The sequence below is a fragment of the Puma concolor genome, chromosome B4 (genome assembly GCF_028749965.1).
Source record: "Puma concolor isolate L17-30 chromosome B4, mPumCon1.1.hap2, whole genome shotgun sequence".
Lineage (NCBI taxonomy): Eukaryota > Metazoa > Chordata > Mammalia > Carnivora > Felidae > Puma > Puma concolor.
In genome coordinates this window covers 98,893,079-98,907,991 of record NC_141673.1, presented here as the reverse complement: position 1 = coordinate 98,907,991, position 14,913 = coordinate 98,893,079, and the positions used below count along the sequence as shown (strand labels likewise).

The window sequence follows — 14,913 nt, the reverse complement described above, 5'->3', positions numbered from 1 at the left end:
TTCATGTTCTGCCTCTCTCTGTCTCAAAAATAAATAAACATTAAAAAAAAAAAAAAAAGTAATGGCATTTAAAGAGACACTTGTCATTCAACCCTGAACTAGACTGCAGTTATGTAGGATGCCAGGGGTCAAAACGATGTGTCCCATGTCCCTGTTTTACAACTTAGTCCACAAAATAATTTGACTTTCTCATATTAACCACGTTTTCTTCCCGTGGTCACAAAACTTAAATAACACTTAATTGCTTAACTAAAGTCCTAAACCACATTTCTTGTTATGTGCCTATTTTATTAATCGCATTCATTAAATATCTGCACTCATCATAAAAAACATTTGGCAATATCCACATCTTCCTAATGTAAGTGCCTCTCGATAATTTACTAAAGAATACAGATATCCAAAAAGGGTTGCTTATGCTTTTTTGTAGTCCCTTATGTAAAAAAAAAATAGGGGTGCCTGGATGGCTCAGTTAGTTGAGCATCCGACTCTTGGTTTCTGCTCAGGTCATGATCTCATGGTTCATGGGATCCAGCCCTGCTGAGAGCACAAAGCCTACTTGGGATCCTCTCTCTTCCTCTCTCTCTGCATCACTCCCGCTCACAGTGTCCCTGTCAAAATAGATAAATAAACTTTAAAAGAAAACGCTAAATCCTTTTTTTACGTGTTGTTAATGTCGTTTACATTTCATATTGCAATTTAGATTGTAAAACTAATTTCATATTTACCCCAGTTCAGCTAACAACAGCACCACGAGAGAATTACAAACATTTCCACTTCATACGTAATGAAATAAACTTCATGAGGTAAAGTGATTTGCCCAATAATGAATCAGTATAGGGGATCTAAAACATCTCATTTTATGGCCACAAGTGCAGTTATTTTTGCACAACACAATAAATCAAGACAAAATTTGTTCAACGCTGAAGACATTTCCTGACGAATCGACAGAAAATTGAAAAGAAAATTAACTCATAAGTAAGAAATCAACACGTAGTGGTTGCTAAGTAATGCAGTCTTATGAAAATGAATACAGACATATTCTCTTTATCATGATTGCTAATTTAATATCATTTTACCATGAGATAGATGCTTACTGAAAATAAAACTAAAACACCCCAGTTTCCACTGCAGACAAATAAAGATTTATAATAGACGATCCTTTCTAGCATTAAACCCTTAAAATTGATTTTTCCATACACAAACAGTCAGTGGTTGTGATGGTGTTATTTACCATGACCCCTGTTATGATTGTGCATATTGGCTTCCTGAGAAAGGAATGCTTACACAACAAACCAGTGATGTGTGCAAATGTCACAGTCTCTCTTCCCCTTTCCAGGACCTGACTGGATAACTCAACCTATTAAAATTTCCCTGACTTATCTTTAGCCATGTGTTGATGACCAGCTTGCCTCAAAAGATTTCATCTCAGGAAAGTGCTAAAATCACCTTCTTGAAATCAGTGTGCCTCTCAAAGACTTATCTTCTTCCAGTGCTCAAATAATCAGTACTCTTGTACAGTCCCTACAAACTCTCTGTAAGGCACAAACAACCGAAACACAGGTTGCTATCATAGTTTGAAGAACATCTCCACGCTGAAAATTTCCCCAAATCACAAATCTATTCTCAAATCACATACATTTCACATTATTTACATTTATTATTATTAAATCTTCAGTACCTGAAAGGCATAAGCATGGATCAAATGGAAGAAAATCGGAACTGATTAAAGACTCACATGATTAGATTCACATAAAGAGACTGACATTTGCTCTGGTCTTCAATCTCTCTGAAGGGAGGATCGGGGCAGTAACTGGGATACAAAACTGAGCTGAGAATATTTCTTTCTTGGAAGAAATTCCTCAGGAAAGGAGATAATTGTTGGAGTCTTGAGTGAACATGGGGAGGTATGTTCATAAGAAGTTAAGATTCTAGGGGCGCCTGGGTGGCGCAGTCGGTTAAGCGTCCGACTTCAGCCAGGTCACGATCTCGCGGTCCGTGAGTTCGAGCCCCGCGTCCGGCTCTGGGCTGACGGCTCGGAGCCTGGAGCCTGTTTCCGATTCTGTGTCTCCCTCTCTCTCTGCCCCTCCCCCGTTCATGCTCTGTCTCTCTCTGTCCCAAAAATAAATAAACGTTGGAAAAAAAAAAAAAAGAAGTTAAGATTCTAATAAAGAGAGTTACCCCAGTGAGAAGCAAGCCCTAGACATGGCAGGTGGGGGGCTTTATTGAGAGAGTAGGAAGGGAAAAGTATGGACTGAAGCAAACAGAAACAGAAAGAATTAGTTCTGTATTTAAGAACGTTGTATAGAAAATGACTGCTAATTTCTCATGGTCTACTTGACCTTTGGAGTAAAGAATGTTACACACCTTTATTTCCTCTACTTCAGTAAGTTTCTCACTTCTCCAAATATTAAGGAAGACATGGAAAAAGGCAGATGATATTAGATGATGAGAAGGAAGAACGCTGGAAAGCATCTCTAGGTCAAGAAGGTAGATTACAACTTTACGAAAGTCTGCGACTGGTGGGTGGTATGCAGATAGGACTTCTTTGTGACTCATAAACATTTGCATGAACCCAAGCTCAGAAATGCTGGCGATCTGGAGCAGGAAACAGGCAAGTGCTTCTTGTACCTGTCAGAGAAACTGCCTTTCCTCCTTTTTTCCCATTTCCCAATGTCTCAAATATCCTTTGCAACGACCTTGCTTGGCTCAAATCATTTTGCTGCCTTGTTGTACAAACATGGCTCCAATAGGAGAAAAAAAGGAACTGAAACCAAATGATTACAGGTGCCCATAAAGAAATTGACTTTTGTTCTGATCTTCAATTTCCCTGAAGGGAGCTTGACATCACCTTTATGGCGGAAGAGTCAATCACCTCCACGTAATGGCTCAGAGAGGCTAATGGAGGCTCTCAAGCTTCACTGCTGCAGCCCTTCTTTCACACGCACACCGCCTCAACTCTTTGCAGTCCTTTGAGAAAGCCTTCCCATTGAGGATGGTCACACAGTCCCTGCTTCTTAGGCTGGTGAAATCTATTATAATCTCAAACCTTGAAGAAAGAAAAAAAAAAAAAAAAAAAAGGTTAATTGAATCATAGTTTACTTCTAAAGCGAAATGTTAAATACCCAGAGAGTACATAGGGAGTATTCTTCGCTTGACAAAATTGTAGAATAGACACGCAGAATGAATTTACTGTGAAGAACGGGGTCACCAAGCTCTTACTTTCAGCCCCTCAATTTCCATACTCATTCTTAGAAGCATCCGTTCATCTAAAGCAACAAAAGCTGTTTCTAATTAAAACTAGGGGGGGCGCCTGGGTGGCTCAGTCGGTTAAGCCGCCGACTTCGGCTCAGGTCATGATCTCGCGGTCCGTGAGTTCAAGCCCCACGTCGGGCTCTGTGCTGACAGCTCAGAGCCTGGAGCCTGTTTCAGATTCTGTGTCTCCCTCTCTCTGACCCTCCCCCGCTCATGCTCTGTCTCTCTCTGTCTCAAAAATAAATAAACGTTAAAAAAAATTAAAAAAAAAAAAAAAAAAAAACTAGGATGCATGTTACAATCCATCAAATTTATCATATGATTTTACCACCATCTGAGAAATCATCTGCGACTCAGTTTAATGAACTGTAAAATTAAAAAAAAAAAAAAATGATTACACTGATTACGTCCTACCTCCTGGGAGAAGATATCCTGTACAATATAAAGAGAAGAAAGGTATCTGTCCGAACGTGGCTTTAAGCTGTAATATATTTGGGGATAGGTATTACATTTACCTGTTTCAAAAGATACCATGACAATCCTATCTAAGTGCTCACATAAGTAAAAGTAATTTTTTTTTTAAATTTTTTTTTTCAATGTTTATTTATTTTTGGGACAGAGAGAGACAGAGCATGAACGGGGGAGGGGCAGAGAGAGAGGGAGACACAGAATCGGAAACAGGCTCCAGGCTCTGAGCCATCAGCCCAGAGCCTGACGCGGGGCTCGAACTCACGGACCGCGAGATCGTGACCTGGCTGAAGTCGGACGCTTAACCGACTGCGCCACCCAGGCGCCCCAGTAAAAGTAATTTTTGATAATATTACTCTCACAATGTCAGCAAATCTAGTCTCAGAAACTGTACTTTTAAAGATGTGCTCCCCTGGGTGTTGTATAGAAACCCATTTGACAATAAATTTCATATTAAAAAAGTAAATTAATTTAATTAAATGATAAATAAAATTAAATAAATAAATAAATATGCGCTCCCTATTACACTACCCAGAAAGCCAAAAAATCTGAGGTCTTATATTGTCTCCGGGTATTGATAACTCCAAGGGACTTCAGGCCCTGAGATAAACACTCTGAAAGCATTCAGACGGGGAACTGCCCCTACTGTTTCACTAACAGTTTGTAGGTCTCCTTCACTGGTTTATCAGCCATTGAAAAGCAAGCACTATGTTTTATTTTTGAATGTCTTGGTCCATCCTCTTACAAACTCCGCACCCAGTGCAAAGCAGATGTTCGACTAATGCTGATTGAACCCAATTGTTGGACTCTGTGATGCAAGCAAACCCTCTCTATTAAATGCTTTTCCCACAAAATGTTCTGAAGGCTTACAGTTCAGAGGAATACGGGGTTCCATCGGTCCATAGCCACGCCTGTCTGCTGCCATTGCGGGATAGCCCTGTCCAATAAGAGTAGAAAAACTCAGAGTAGCTCTGAGGCATGGCAAACTCCTGTGAAAGGCACACAAGAAAATCTTTAGCTTTAGAGATGTTACACCCTATACACACAGAGATGTGTAGGGCCAGCCAACACTTTTAATACAAGAACAACACATGAGTCCTGCCCCACATAGGTGATAGTGCCCTTGAGAGAAAAAGTGTCTGCGGGGAGGTCAATTTGGCCAAGTTAAAGAATTGATCTTGTCTTAATAATTATGGAATATATACTGATATTCTGAAACCATGAATCGCATCAACCAAGATTTATAAATGACCCATTATTTGCAAGTCACAAATACTAAGGTTTATATAAAAAAATGAGAGGCAGATTTACAAAGAGATGGGGAGTAATTCTGGGAAATGGAAGAATATGGAAGGACAAGTGTAAACATGGGAAAAATAACCTTTCTACAGGGACTGACCCAGAAGGAGAAAAGACTAATGAATATAATTTAATGCAAAAAGATGTAAGAGAAAATTTGGAAGGATGATTTATGTCTCAGACAAGGAAGGGCAGAGAAATTTTTCATATGTGTGTGTCTATTTATATTTTTGTATAGTATTTATATATACATATATACTCATATATATAATTTCTTCCCTAATATCTATATTGAAATTTTTTTATTTTTTTAACATTTATTATTGAGAAACAGAGAGACAGAGCATGAGCATGGGAAGGGACAGAGAGGGAGACACAGAATCTGAAGCAGGCTCCAGGCTCCGAGCTGTCAGCACAGAGCGCGATGTGGGGCTCAAACTCACAAACCGCAAGATCATGACCTGAGCCGAAGTCAGACGCTCAACCAACTGAGCCACCCAGGCGCCCCTATACTGAAATGTTTTTAAGTTATTCACTTCCTTCTATCTAGTCTCACTCTTGATAACATAGAAATTATATAAATTTGTGATAATTATCCATTTTTATGTCCTTCTTTTCCACCATATTATGAGTTCCTTAAGGACACACACATTTTTTTTATGTCTTCAACCCTTCAGTTAGTTAATGGCACATGTTTGTTCAAGAAAAGATTACTGGCAGTGTATGTGAAACTATCACTAAGTAATAGTCATCGAGTAGGCCTATCGAAAGAAGTGTAGTTGAAATACTTCCAACTGAAGGGTAGATCCCTCAAATTAAAAGTTTTGAATATAAATCACATGGAAATGATTTAAATATATACAAGGATATGAAGCATGAGAGAAAATCACTGTATAACTTTCACGATATTCCCTACCATTATATATAACGCAGTTCAATTATACACCTGAGTCCTCAGTATGTACGAGAGGTGGGGGAAACAAAGAGAATAAGAAAAATTAGATGGGCTTATGGTAGGACACATTGTCTTAGTCAAATAAAGTTACCTCCCTTTCTGCTTAAATTGAGCTGTCAAGAAAGGATACAAATATTATTTTAGTGGATAAGAGACAGTGCAGAGTTCTATTCATCACAGATTTCAGAAAGTAGGTAGGAATTTGGATGTAACCAGAGGGATGTTAAGAGTTTGCATAGTGAGGTGGCCTTTTATTTCAATTAAATAATCCTTTGTGGATAAACTACTTACTCTGGGCTGAGACCTCCCCTAAAACAATGATAAATACATAATGGTCACACTGCTTGAGGGACTAAATCCAAAGGCAATGATAAGTATTTTTTTAAGGTGGCGACAATTACGTGATTTTTAGAGTTTATTTTAACCGCATATACTTAATATATGTCCATTTATAATTTCACTTTCATATTTGCCTTGACCAGTCTATGTTAGGTTATAAACTTCTGGAAAGCAAGGTATTTATCTGCAAACTCTAGTAATGATTTAATTAATGAAATATTTTTAATGAAACCCCTTGTCCCTTTATAACGGAAGGACAGGAAGGACTATTTTCATCTTTCTGACACTGCCTCCATATTGTGCCCTTCCTGCCCACATCCAAAGAGGTGAGGCACGAAAACAGTTCTTAATTTGATTCCTGACTGGTGGAGATTTTGAAGCGCCTCCTCTCGTGGTTCTAAGGCATGGGTTTCTGTGGAGAACAGAAAATGCCTTCTTCCATAACCCAGGGAATCACTCGACACAACAGGAGTAAGACTTAGGCCTTGATGGCAGGAAGTGTGAGACTCTGTGAGCATTGACTCCTTAGATTCTTCTTATACGGTGCTTTGAAAGACCTCCTTTTGCGAACAATTCACACACCGACTAAGCCTCAGGATCTTACCAGCACTTCCTGCGTGTTTATCTTCAGCATGGTGGCGTTCTCTGCAAGGCAGAAATATTCACAGCCTTGCCAACTCTTGCTGTCTCTACAGAATCGGTAGCATTTGTCCCCATGCCATTTCCATTTTTCTGGACAAGGGCTGCATCTGTGTTCTTGGAAAGAAACCAATTTTGATACATTATTTTTCTATCCAGGTCTACCTTCTTTCCTTTCCTGAAGTTATATAGTACGTGATGACTCAAGAGAGAATTGATGCCCTTCCTCTTATTTAGTTGCCCGGGTGATGATAACTACAAATGTTTACCGAACACCCTCTATGTGCCACGAGTTGTTACTGGTACTGAATATATGGTGGAATTTGAAAATATCCAGTGAAAATTGAAACAGGGGCATCTGGGTGGCTCAGTCGCTTAAGCATCCAACTTCGTCTCAGGTCATGATCTCCCGGGGCCGTGAGTTCGAGCCCCGTGTTGGGCTCCGTGCTGACAGTTCAGAGCCTGGAGCCTGCCTCTGATTCTGTCTCCCTCTCTCTCTGCCCCTCCCCTGCTTGTGCTCTCTCTGTCTCTCTCTCCGTCTCCCTCTCTCGCTCTCAAAAATAAATAAACGTTAAAAAAAAAAAACTAAAAAAAAAAAAAAAGAAAACAGACACTACATGCTTTCATGGAGTTTGGAACTTAGCAATGAATGATTGGAACTTCCTTGCTTCTTGCCATATGTAACAGAGAATATTCAGTTTCATAAAGAGCTTTTAATTATGCATGGTATTTAAGAAACAACTGAAGCTTCCATACTTTTCTTCCTCAAAATTCTCTTGAATAATTGTAAAAAAAATTTTTTTTTTTTTTATATAGAGAGAGCATGTGCACATGCACGTGTTCAAGCAGGAAAGGGGCAGAGGGAGGGAGACAATTCCAGTCGGGTCCCATGCCCTGCACAGAGCCCCACGAGGGGCTCAGCTCATGACCACGAGATCATGACCATGAGATCATGACCTGAGCTGAAATCAAGAGTCCAATGCTTAACCGACTGAGCCAACCAGGCACCCAAAGGCTTTTTTTTTTAAATGCAATATATACCAATAAGATATGGACTCTTTTCTCATTCTAAAAAAAGTCAATAAAATTTAAGAAAAAAAAAGCATAAGTACTAAGCAAAGTATGAATTCAAAGGGTAAATCTCCATGTGTCAGAAATTAAGATGGGCCCCACAGTCGGAAAAGCTAAGTGCACAGGTCAAGGGTGAGAAGGACTATGTGGGTAGAGGTTGTAAGTGTAGGAACTACTCCCTGAAAGCCATGGTTTCAGTACTGGTGAGGGTACATGGCCTTGGGCTTTTGAGAACAGATATTTGTAACCACAATCCTTATGGAGGTACGGGAACTCAATCATTCCATAAAAATATATCTGTTTTAAAAACAACCCAGTGTCAAAATGTTAACATGTTACAATGTAAATGGTCAATATGCTAATGGATATGATGTTATTGTTCGCATTTTTTTGTGTGTGCATATGTGAAATATTTCTTAAGGTAAAACAAAGTTTTAAAATTGGTTTTTTTTTCAACGTTTATTTATTTTTGGGACAGAGAGAGACAGAGCATGAAGGGGGGAGGGGCAGAGAGAGAGGGAGACACAGAATCGGAAACAGGCTCCAGGCTCTGAGCCATCCGCCCAGAGCCCGACGCGGGGCTCGAACTCACGGACGGCGAGATCGTGACCTGGCTGAAGTCGGACGCTTAACCGACTGCGCCACCCAGGCGCCCCTAAAACAAAGTTTTAAATAAATAAATAATTTGGGAGATTTTTCATAAGTTAGTTGATATTTCTGGCCCAGACTTTATAGCAAACTACTTACTCAGCTCTCTGCTTGGATATCCATATGATACTTCAAATTCAACAGGCCCAAAACAGTGTTCTTTTGGTTTCTAACCTTCCCCCTCATAACTACAGAATCCTGCCCCATCTCACTTGATCACGTCTCCCCTAATTGCATTGTCCAAAATCTCTGGAGGTATCCTTGACTCCTTTATTTCTCTCACCTCCCATTTTATTCCATCCTTCATTCATCTCCACTAATAACATCCTAGTTTGAGGAACCATCATCGCTCTCCTGGATGATTGCAAAGGCCATTTCTGATGTCATTTCTCTGTTTTCGCTCTTCCTTCCTCCAGTCTATTTTCAACATATTTGCAGAGTTAGCCTTTAAAACTCATGTCAGATATATATTTCCTCGGCCAGAGATGCTGCAGTGGATCCTTATTTTGCCCAAAATAGAAGCCAAATCCCTTACCATGTCACCAAACGCCATAAATAATCACTATTAGTTCTCCGCTCCCTCACTCTGCCCTAGGCACACAGGCTCCTTATCATTCCCTGAACAGGCAGTTGTATTCACTTGAGGGCTCCTGCACTTCCTGTTCCGGTTCTTTCCAGAACCTCCTTGGCTGGTGCTTTCCCCATATTATCTACGTGGCTAATTCCCCCAACTCTTCAAATCTTTGCTCCGATACCCTCACCTTAATTAGGAATTCATGGTCTCCCTACTTTAATTAGCAACCCACCATCCCTAAATCCCTGATGCCTCATGCCTTATCTACTTTATTTTCCATAGGATTGATTACCTTTTTACAGATTATGTTTAGTTTGACCAACCCTTTCCTGTGTGCCTGAAACCTGAGCTTTCCCAAAATGTGGGACTTTCAGTACTAAAGCTGGAAAAGTTTCCAGCACACTGGGACAAGTTGATCATCTCATTTTATGTTTTTAAGTCTATTTGTTACCACCACCCCAATAGAGCAAGAGGTCTACGAGGGCAGAAATCTGTGTATACGTTGCATGGCATGCATCAGTCAGTGCTCAATAAATCTTCACTGAATGGGAGAGTGGATGGATGGATGGATAATGGGAAAGGAATGGAGAGCATCAGAATAAAACTGAGAACGAACATCAAACCAAAGCTATATGGACATTTTCATGGCAATAAGGGATATCGTTAACAGATGGCATGTAGATTTTATATTTAAGGGAGGCATGGTTTACTTGTATATCCAGCTTTCTGTTTGTTTTTATACAGCTAGCGGTAAATCCCAGAGACCACCGGTTTCAGAGAAACTTGGATTACCTTTCGAAGGCACAGCGCCCACCATAGAAGACAACATACAGCGGGTTGTCGGAAGCACAAGAAGGAAAAATCAAGACTCTATGAGGTGGTTAGATGCATTGATCATCTTGACTTTGAGTATGATTGCATAATGTATGTGTACCTCGAACCGTAACGTTGTCTACTTCAAATACATACAACTACATTTGCCAACTATTCCTCAGGAAAGTTAACAAAGGAAAACAAAAGAAAGAAAATTGTGACCAGTGAGGCCATGAGTCATGCGGAAAAGAGTCGCCTAGAGAAATAGAAGCGTGCACGTGGGTGCCATTTACTGGCTAACCACGCAGTCTGGCTGTCTGGTTAGCGTGGGAAGTGATACCCGTATGGAGGAGGAAGACTTCAACCCAATTTAAAGTCCCTGAAAGAAAAAGAAAAAGTAGACTCGAAATGTGGGTTGCTTCCTGTGCTCACACAATGAGCAGAACAGAAGAGAAGACTAACTGGAATAGAGTTAGGCATGACGAAACCCAAAAAAGACAGGAGAAAAAGGCCTGGGAATGAGATGAGGCTTCCGGTCTTGTGGTCATCAAAGCGTGGCTCATCTATCACTGGCATTGTCATCATCACCACAATGCAGATTTCTGGTACCCAGGCAAGGCAGAGTGGATTTAAATGACTGTGATTTGACTCAGCCTATCAGCATTTTTAAAAAATTTTTTATTGTTTCTTTATTTTTGAGAGACAGAGAGACAGAGCATGAGCATGGGAGGGGCAGAGAGAAGGGGAGACACAGAATCTGAAGCGGGCTCCAGGCTCCGAGCCGTCAGCACAGAGCCCCACGCGGGGCTCAAACTCACAAACCATGAGATCATGACCTGAGCCGAAGTCGGACGCTTAACCGACTGAGCCACCCAGGTGCCCCCATACCGTTTATCAGCATTTTTAACCTGATGCCAGTGTGGTTCTTAAAATGGGAGAACTATAGTTACGAGCTCATTAACTTCTCAGTGAGAAAAGATTGATAAACTCATTACGAAATGTATACTGCTCTCAGCTCTTTATGTGCCAAGGTAAATTAAGAAATAACTCTGTATTTTATTTACGTGCACTGTTATCTTGGTTATTCAACGTTAATTGTTTTTATTGTTTAAAGTGTCTGAATTTGAGGGGCGCCTGGGTGGCTCGGTCGGTTAAGCGTCCGACTTCGGCTCAGGTCACGATCTCACGGTCCGTGAGTTCGAGCCCCGCGTCGGGCTCTGTGCTGACGGCTCGGAGCCTGGAGCCCGTTTCAGATTCTGTGTCTCCCTCTCTCTCTCTGCCCCTCCCCTGTTCATGCTCTGTCTCTCTCTGTCTCAAAAATAAATAAACGTTAAAAAAAATTTTTTTTTAAATGTCTGAATTTGAAGAATCTTTTTAAAATTACAATACAGAGGTACCTGAACTAAATGATCCAGTAACTGGGGATGGGAGGCGCCCAAATTCTTTATTATGTTCGCCAGACAACAAACTGAATATTATGTGACTCCCAGGTACACGGTTGGGAAAGTCAGCTCTACCATGACAGATATCCTGAGGGCGGAGGGAGCTTAGTGAACAGGGCTCACCTCCAGTTTTGTTATACAGCTCACGACACAGTTTTTCAGCCACGCGCTGCAGAATTTCTGCAAGCTTCCTGTTCTTTGTCTGGAGAGACTGCAGCTGTCGGGAGAGATTCGCCAATCTTTCTTCCTTGTTAGAAATGCTGTCTTGCTGAGTGTTGGCAAGCTGGTAGAACTGGAAAACTAACCCGAGTTACCAAGTCAGACTGGACGGCTGGTTTCTTCATTTCTACTTCCCCTTTTTACATATGGGGAAGAAAAAACCTTGTGCTGTTTAAGATCTCATGCTTTGAGCTTTCCTAGCGCGTGCATTCAAGTTTGAACTGCAGTACACAATACATTGCATTGTCTCAAGCAGTTTAATTTCTCAAACTCCGTCTTTTGATCTGACAGTGTAGAATCATAATAACGGTTTCTAACTTCAGGACTAAAATCTTCAACCCATATTCACTACTCAATAAATATTTTGTGCATACGCTTATAGCACTGCTTAACCTGAAACCACAAATCCACTCATCTAATGATTAGTATGTTGACTATGGACAATCAGCATATATTGTTATCTCATTCAGTCATTAAAGTAGTCCTATTATCATTTCCATAGTTTTATGGATTCCCACTGGGCTCAGTGAGAACAAGCAACATCCTTAATATCTCTTGTCTAGAAAATTTCAACCAACCCTTAGGCTTAAACTCCAGATTTCAGATTTCTAAATCTAAGTAGAAAAGTCCTTCATGAATCATGAAAGTTGCTTCATATCCTTAAAAGTCATGGCGGTCATGAAACAAATTATATCAAAATGAATTAAAACTTTGGAGGCCATGGTAGAAAGAGAAATATATATTTTTTTAATTTTAAAAACTTACGATGCCTTGAACCACCTTCTTCGACTGCTCAGGAAATGTTTACTATAGGGTCTCAATCTCACGAAGCAAATTCACCCACTTCGTTTTTTTAGTTTTTGAACTTGTCCTTCCTGGTTTGAAATTTCAAGACTTTTCCACACGCATGTTTCCTTGTTTGGTTTTCACAAGATTTTGCAAAATGATTCTATAACTTCCTGGGCTTTCTGAAAAATACTGTGGTCATTAAGGACCTAGTCTGTCCTCCTTATATTGAGGGGGTAGACATCAATGAAATCTCTTCCCTCTGTATTAGCCTGCTGAGTCATACATACTAAGAGCAAAAACCACTGCCTCTACTCTTTTGTAGGATAAAAGAGGGTTAAACCATGCATGCATTAAAAATTGCTGATTTTAAATATCGGCATGGAAACGGACAAAACCCTGCTCGATCTCACACAGAATGTAAAAGTCTAGCTGGCAAGCGACTGCTGCATCTTAATGCTTCTTTCACTACTCATCATTTACATGGGTGCTTTAGAATAAGGTACACTGAAGTACCCATGGGGTTGGGGTTAGGGTTAGGGTTAGAGTTAAAGTAAAAAAAAAAATTCATAAAAGTATTTCTCATCCCAGACAACCCTTAGAACCAAGATCCTCCCCCCAAGTCAGAGCGCAGACTTACACACAAGCCCCAGGGCCAACAGGCCAAGCAGCAGCACCAAACACAGAGTCAGCAAGGTCAGGGCCACTGGACGCCAAACTGAAGAGGGAGGCCGGTGCCCTGCAGGGAACAAAGGAAAAGGCAGGATTTCGCTTTTTGTTCCTCGGGATCTCTGCCACCAGCGGGCAAGTGAGAAGAGCTGGTTCTGGGAAGGAACCCCTTCTGCAGGAAAACAGTAACCAGGGGCTAGATAACATGCCCTCCATCCTCAGGAATGCTGTTAAAAGGCTCACTGCCAAGCCTCACTTACACAGCGGGAATCCTTCACCGGCCCCACTGAGTTCCGCCGCCCTGCCCCCGCCCCCGGTCTACTTTGCGCTGCATCGAGCAAAGCATTGCCAGTATCTTTGTAAGTTGGTTTGTGTAACCTTCTTTTTGCCAAAATCCGAGTTATGAAAGACATGGAACTGCCTCAGCGAGGAACTGTTGTTCACACCAGCAGAGGAGAGGTGAAATTAGCGTGCCGTTACTTTCGCGACTCATCGCCCCCCCCCTCCCCGTTCCGCATCGTGTTTCTTCTGAAAAGCAAATTGCGTATGACTAATGAGAAGTGATCATTTTACTGTTTGCTTTTGGGGATTTCTTTGTTGAAAGCCGCTTTCCTGTAAGGATTGTGTTCGTTCACTTCATTTGTATCTCCGTCAAAATGGACCGTCAAGAAACGTGATCATCAGGGGCTCAAGGATGGATCTAAGCTATCTCAATTTAGAACAGTTAAATAATAAATGCTGCACCCCCACAGTCGTGCTTTGTGGTAATCGCAGAGGAGCTACTGAGTCGACAGGGAACCCGTCACCTGCTGAGGCTAGCTCTGGATCGGAATGACCTGTGTGGTATCCTACAAGGAAGTCGCTGCCCCCACCCCCGAACGTGTGGCATCTAGCATGGTGATTAAAATGAACAAAGAGGGGCGCCTGGGTGGCGCAGTCGGTTAAGCGTCCGACTTCAGCCAGGTCACGATCTCGCGGTCCGGGAGTTCGAGCCCCGCGTCAGGCTCTGGGCTGATGGCTCGGAGCCTGGAGCCTGCTTCAGATTCTGTGTCTCCCTCTCTCTCTGCCCCTCGCCCGTTCATGCTCTGTCTCTCTCTGTCCCAAAAATAAATAAACGTTAAGAAAAAAATAATAAAAAATTTTAAAAACTAAAAAATTAAAAATGAAAAAAATTAAATTGGATTATGTTATTTCCCCACCTAAAAGCTTCCAATAGCTTTTTTGCACTTAAAATAAAATTCTACAAGAGTCTTGTTCTTCCGGGCCCTACCTAGTTCTTTCATTCTTTTCTGAACTACTCTCCCCTCATTCAAAGATTCTACACACAGTGGCCTCTGTTTAACCTTGAAACAAACTTGTCCTTTGTGTTAACCTGTGTTAGTTCTGCCTCTGCTCCTGCATAATTAATTAGCAGGCTACTCCCTGCTCCTCAACTTTCCATTTAAATGATGCACCCTTGGAAGAGGTCCAGGAGCTCATTTCTTTTTTAAGTTTAGGTATTTATTTTGAGAGAGACGGAGGGTAAGCAGGGGAGGGGCAGAGAGAGAGAGATAATCCCAAGCAGGCTCTGCAAGGTCAGCACAGAGCCTGAGGGGGGGCTTACACTCCCCAACAGGGAGATCATGACCTAAGCCAAAATCAAGAGTCAGACGCTTAGTCGATTGAGCCACCCAGGCACCCTAAACATTGTTGATTTTTAAAAATCTATTGCGTTTTCAGCCATATTTCTGACAGCAGAA

The 14,913-nt window shown here is 41.3% G+C and overlaps 1 protein-coding gene across 3 annotated transcripts in view; it reads right to left on the bottom strand.

The window, feature by feature from the left end:
* Positions 1-14,913, bottom strand: part of CLEC1A (C-type lectin domain family 1 member A) — a 30,912-nt gene that overhangs the window by 5,429 nt on the left and 10,570 nt on the right. For 2 of the 3 annotated variants that reach the window (XR_015253812.1, XM_086714112.1), the window contains exons 2-6: positions 13,146-13,244; positions 11,624-11,800; positions 6,918-7,069; positions 4,591-4,709; positions 2,849-3,046 (exon numbers count right to left, since the gene is read on the bottom strand). Coding sequence is in view for 1 of the 3 variants with exons in the window: in XM_086714112.1 (XP_086570238.1) it covers positions 2,896-3,046; positions 4,591-4,709; positions 6,918-7,069; positions 11,624-11,800; positions 13,146-13,244 (698 nt within the window). In the remaining 2 variants the exon portion in view is untranslated. Of the gene's footprint in view, positions 1-2,364; positions 3,047-4,590; positions 4,710-6,917; positions 7,070-11,623; positions 11,801-13,145; positions 13,245-14,913 lie in introns of all 3 variants that reach the window. The other variant, XR_015253811.1, reaches the window with a different exon arrangement.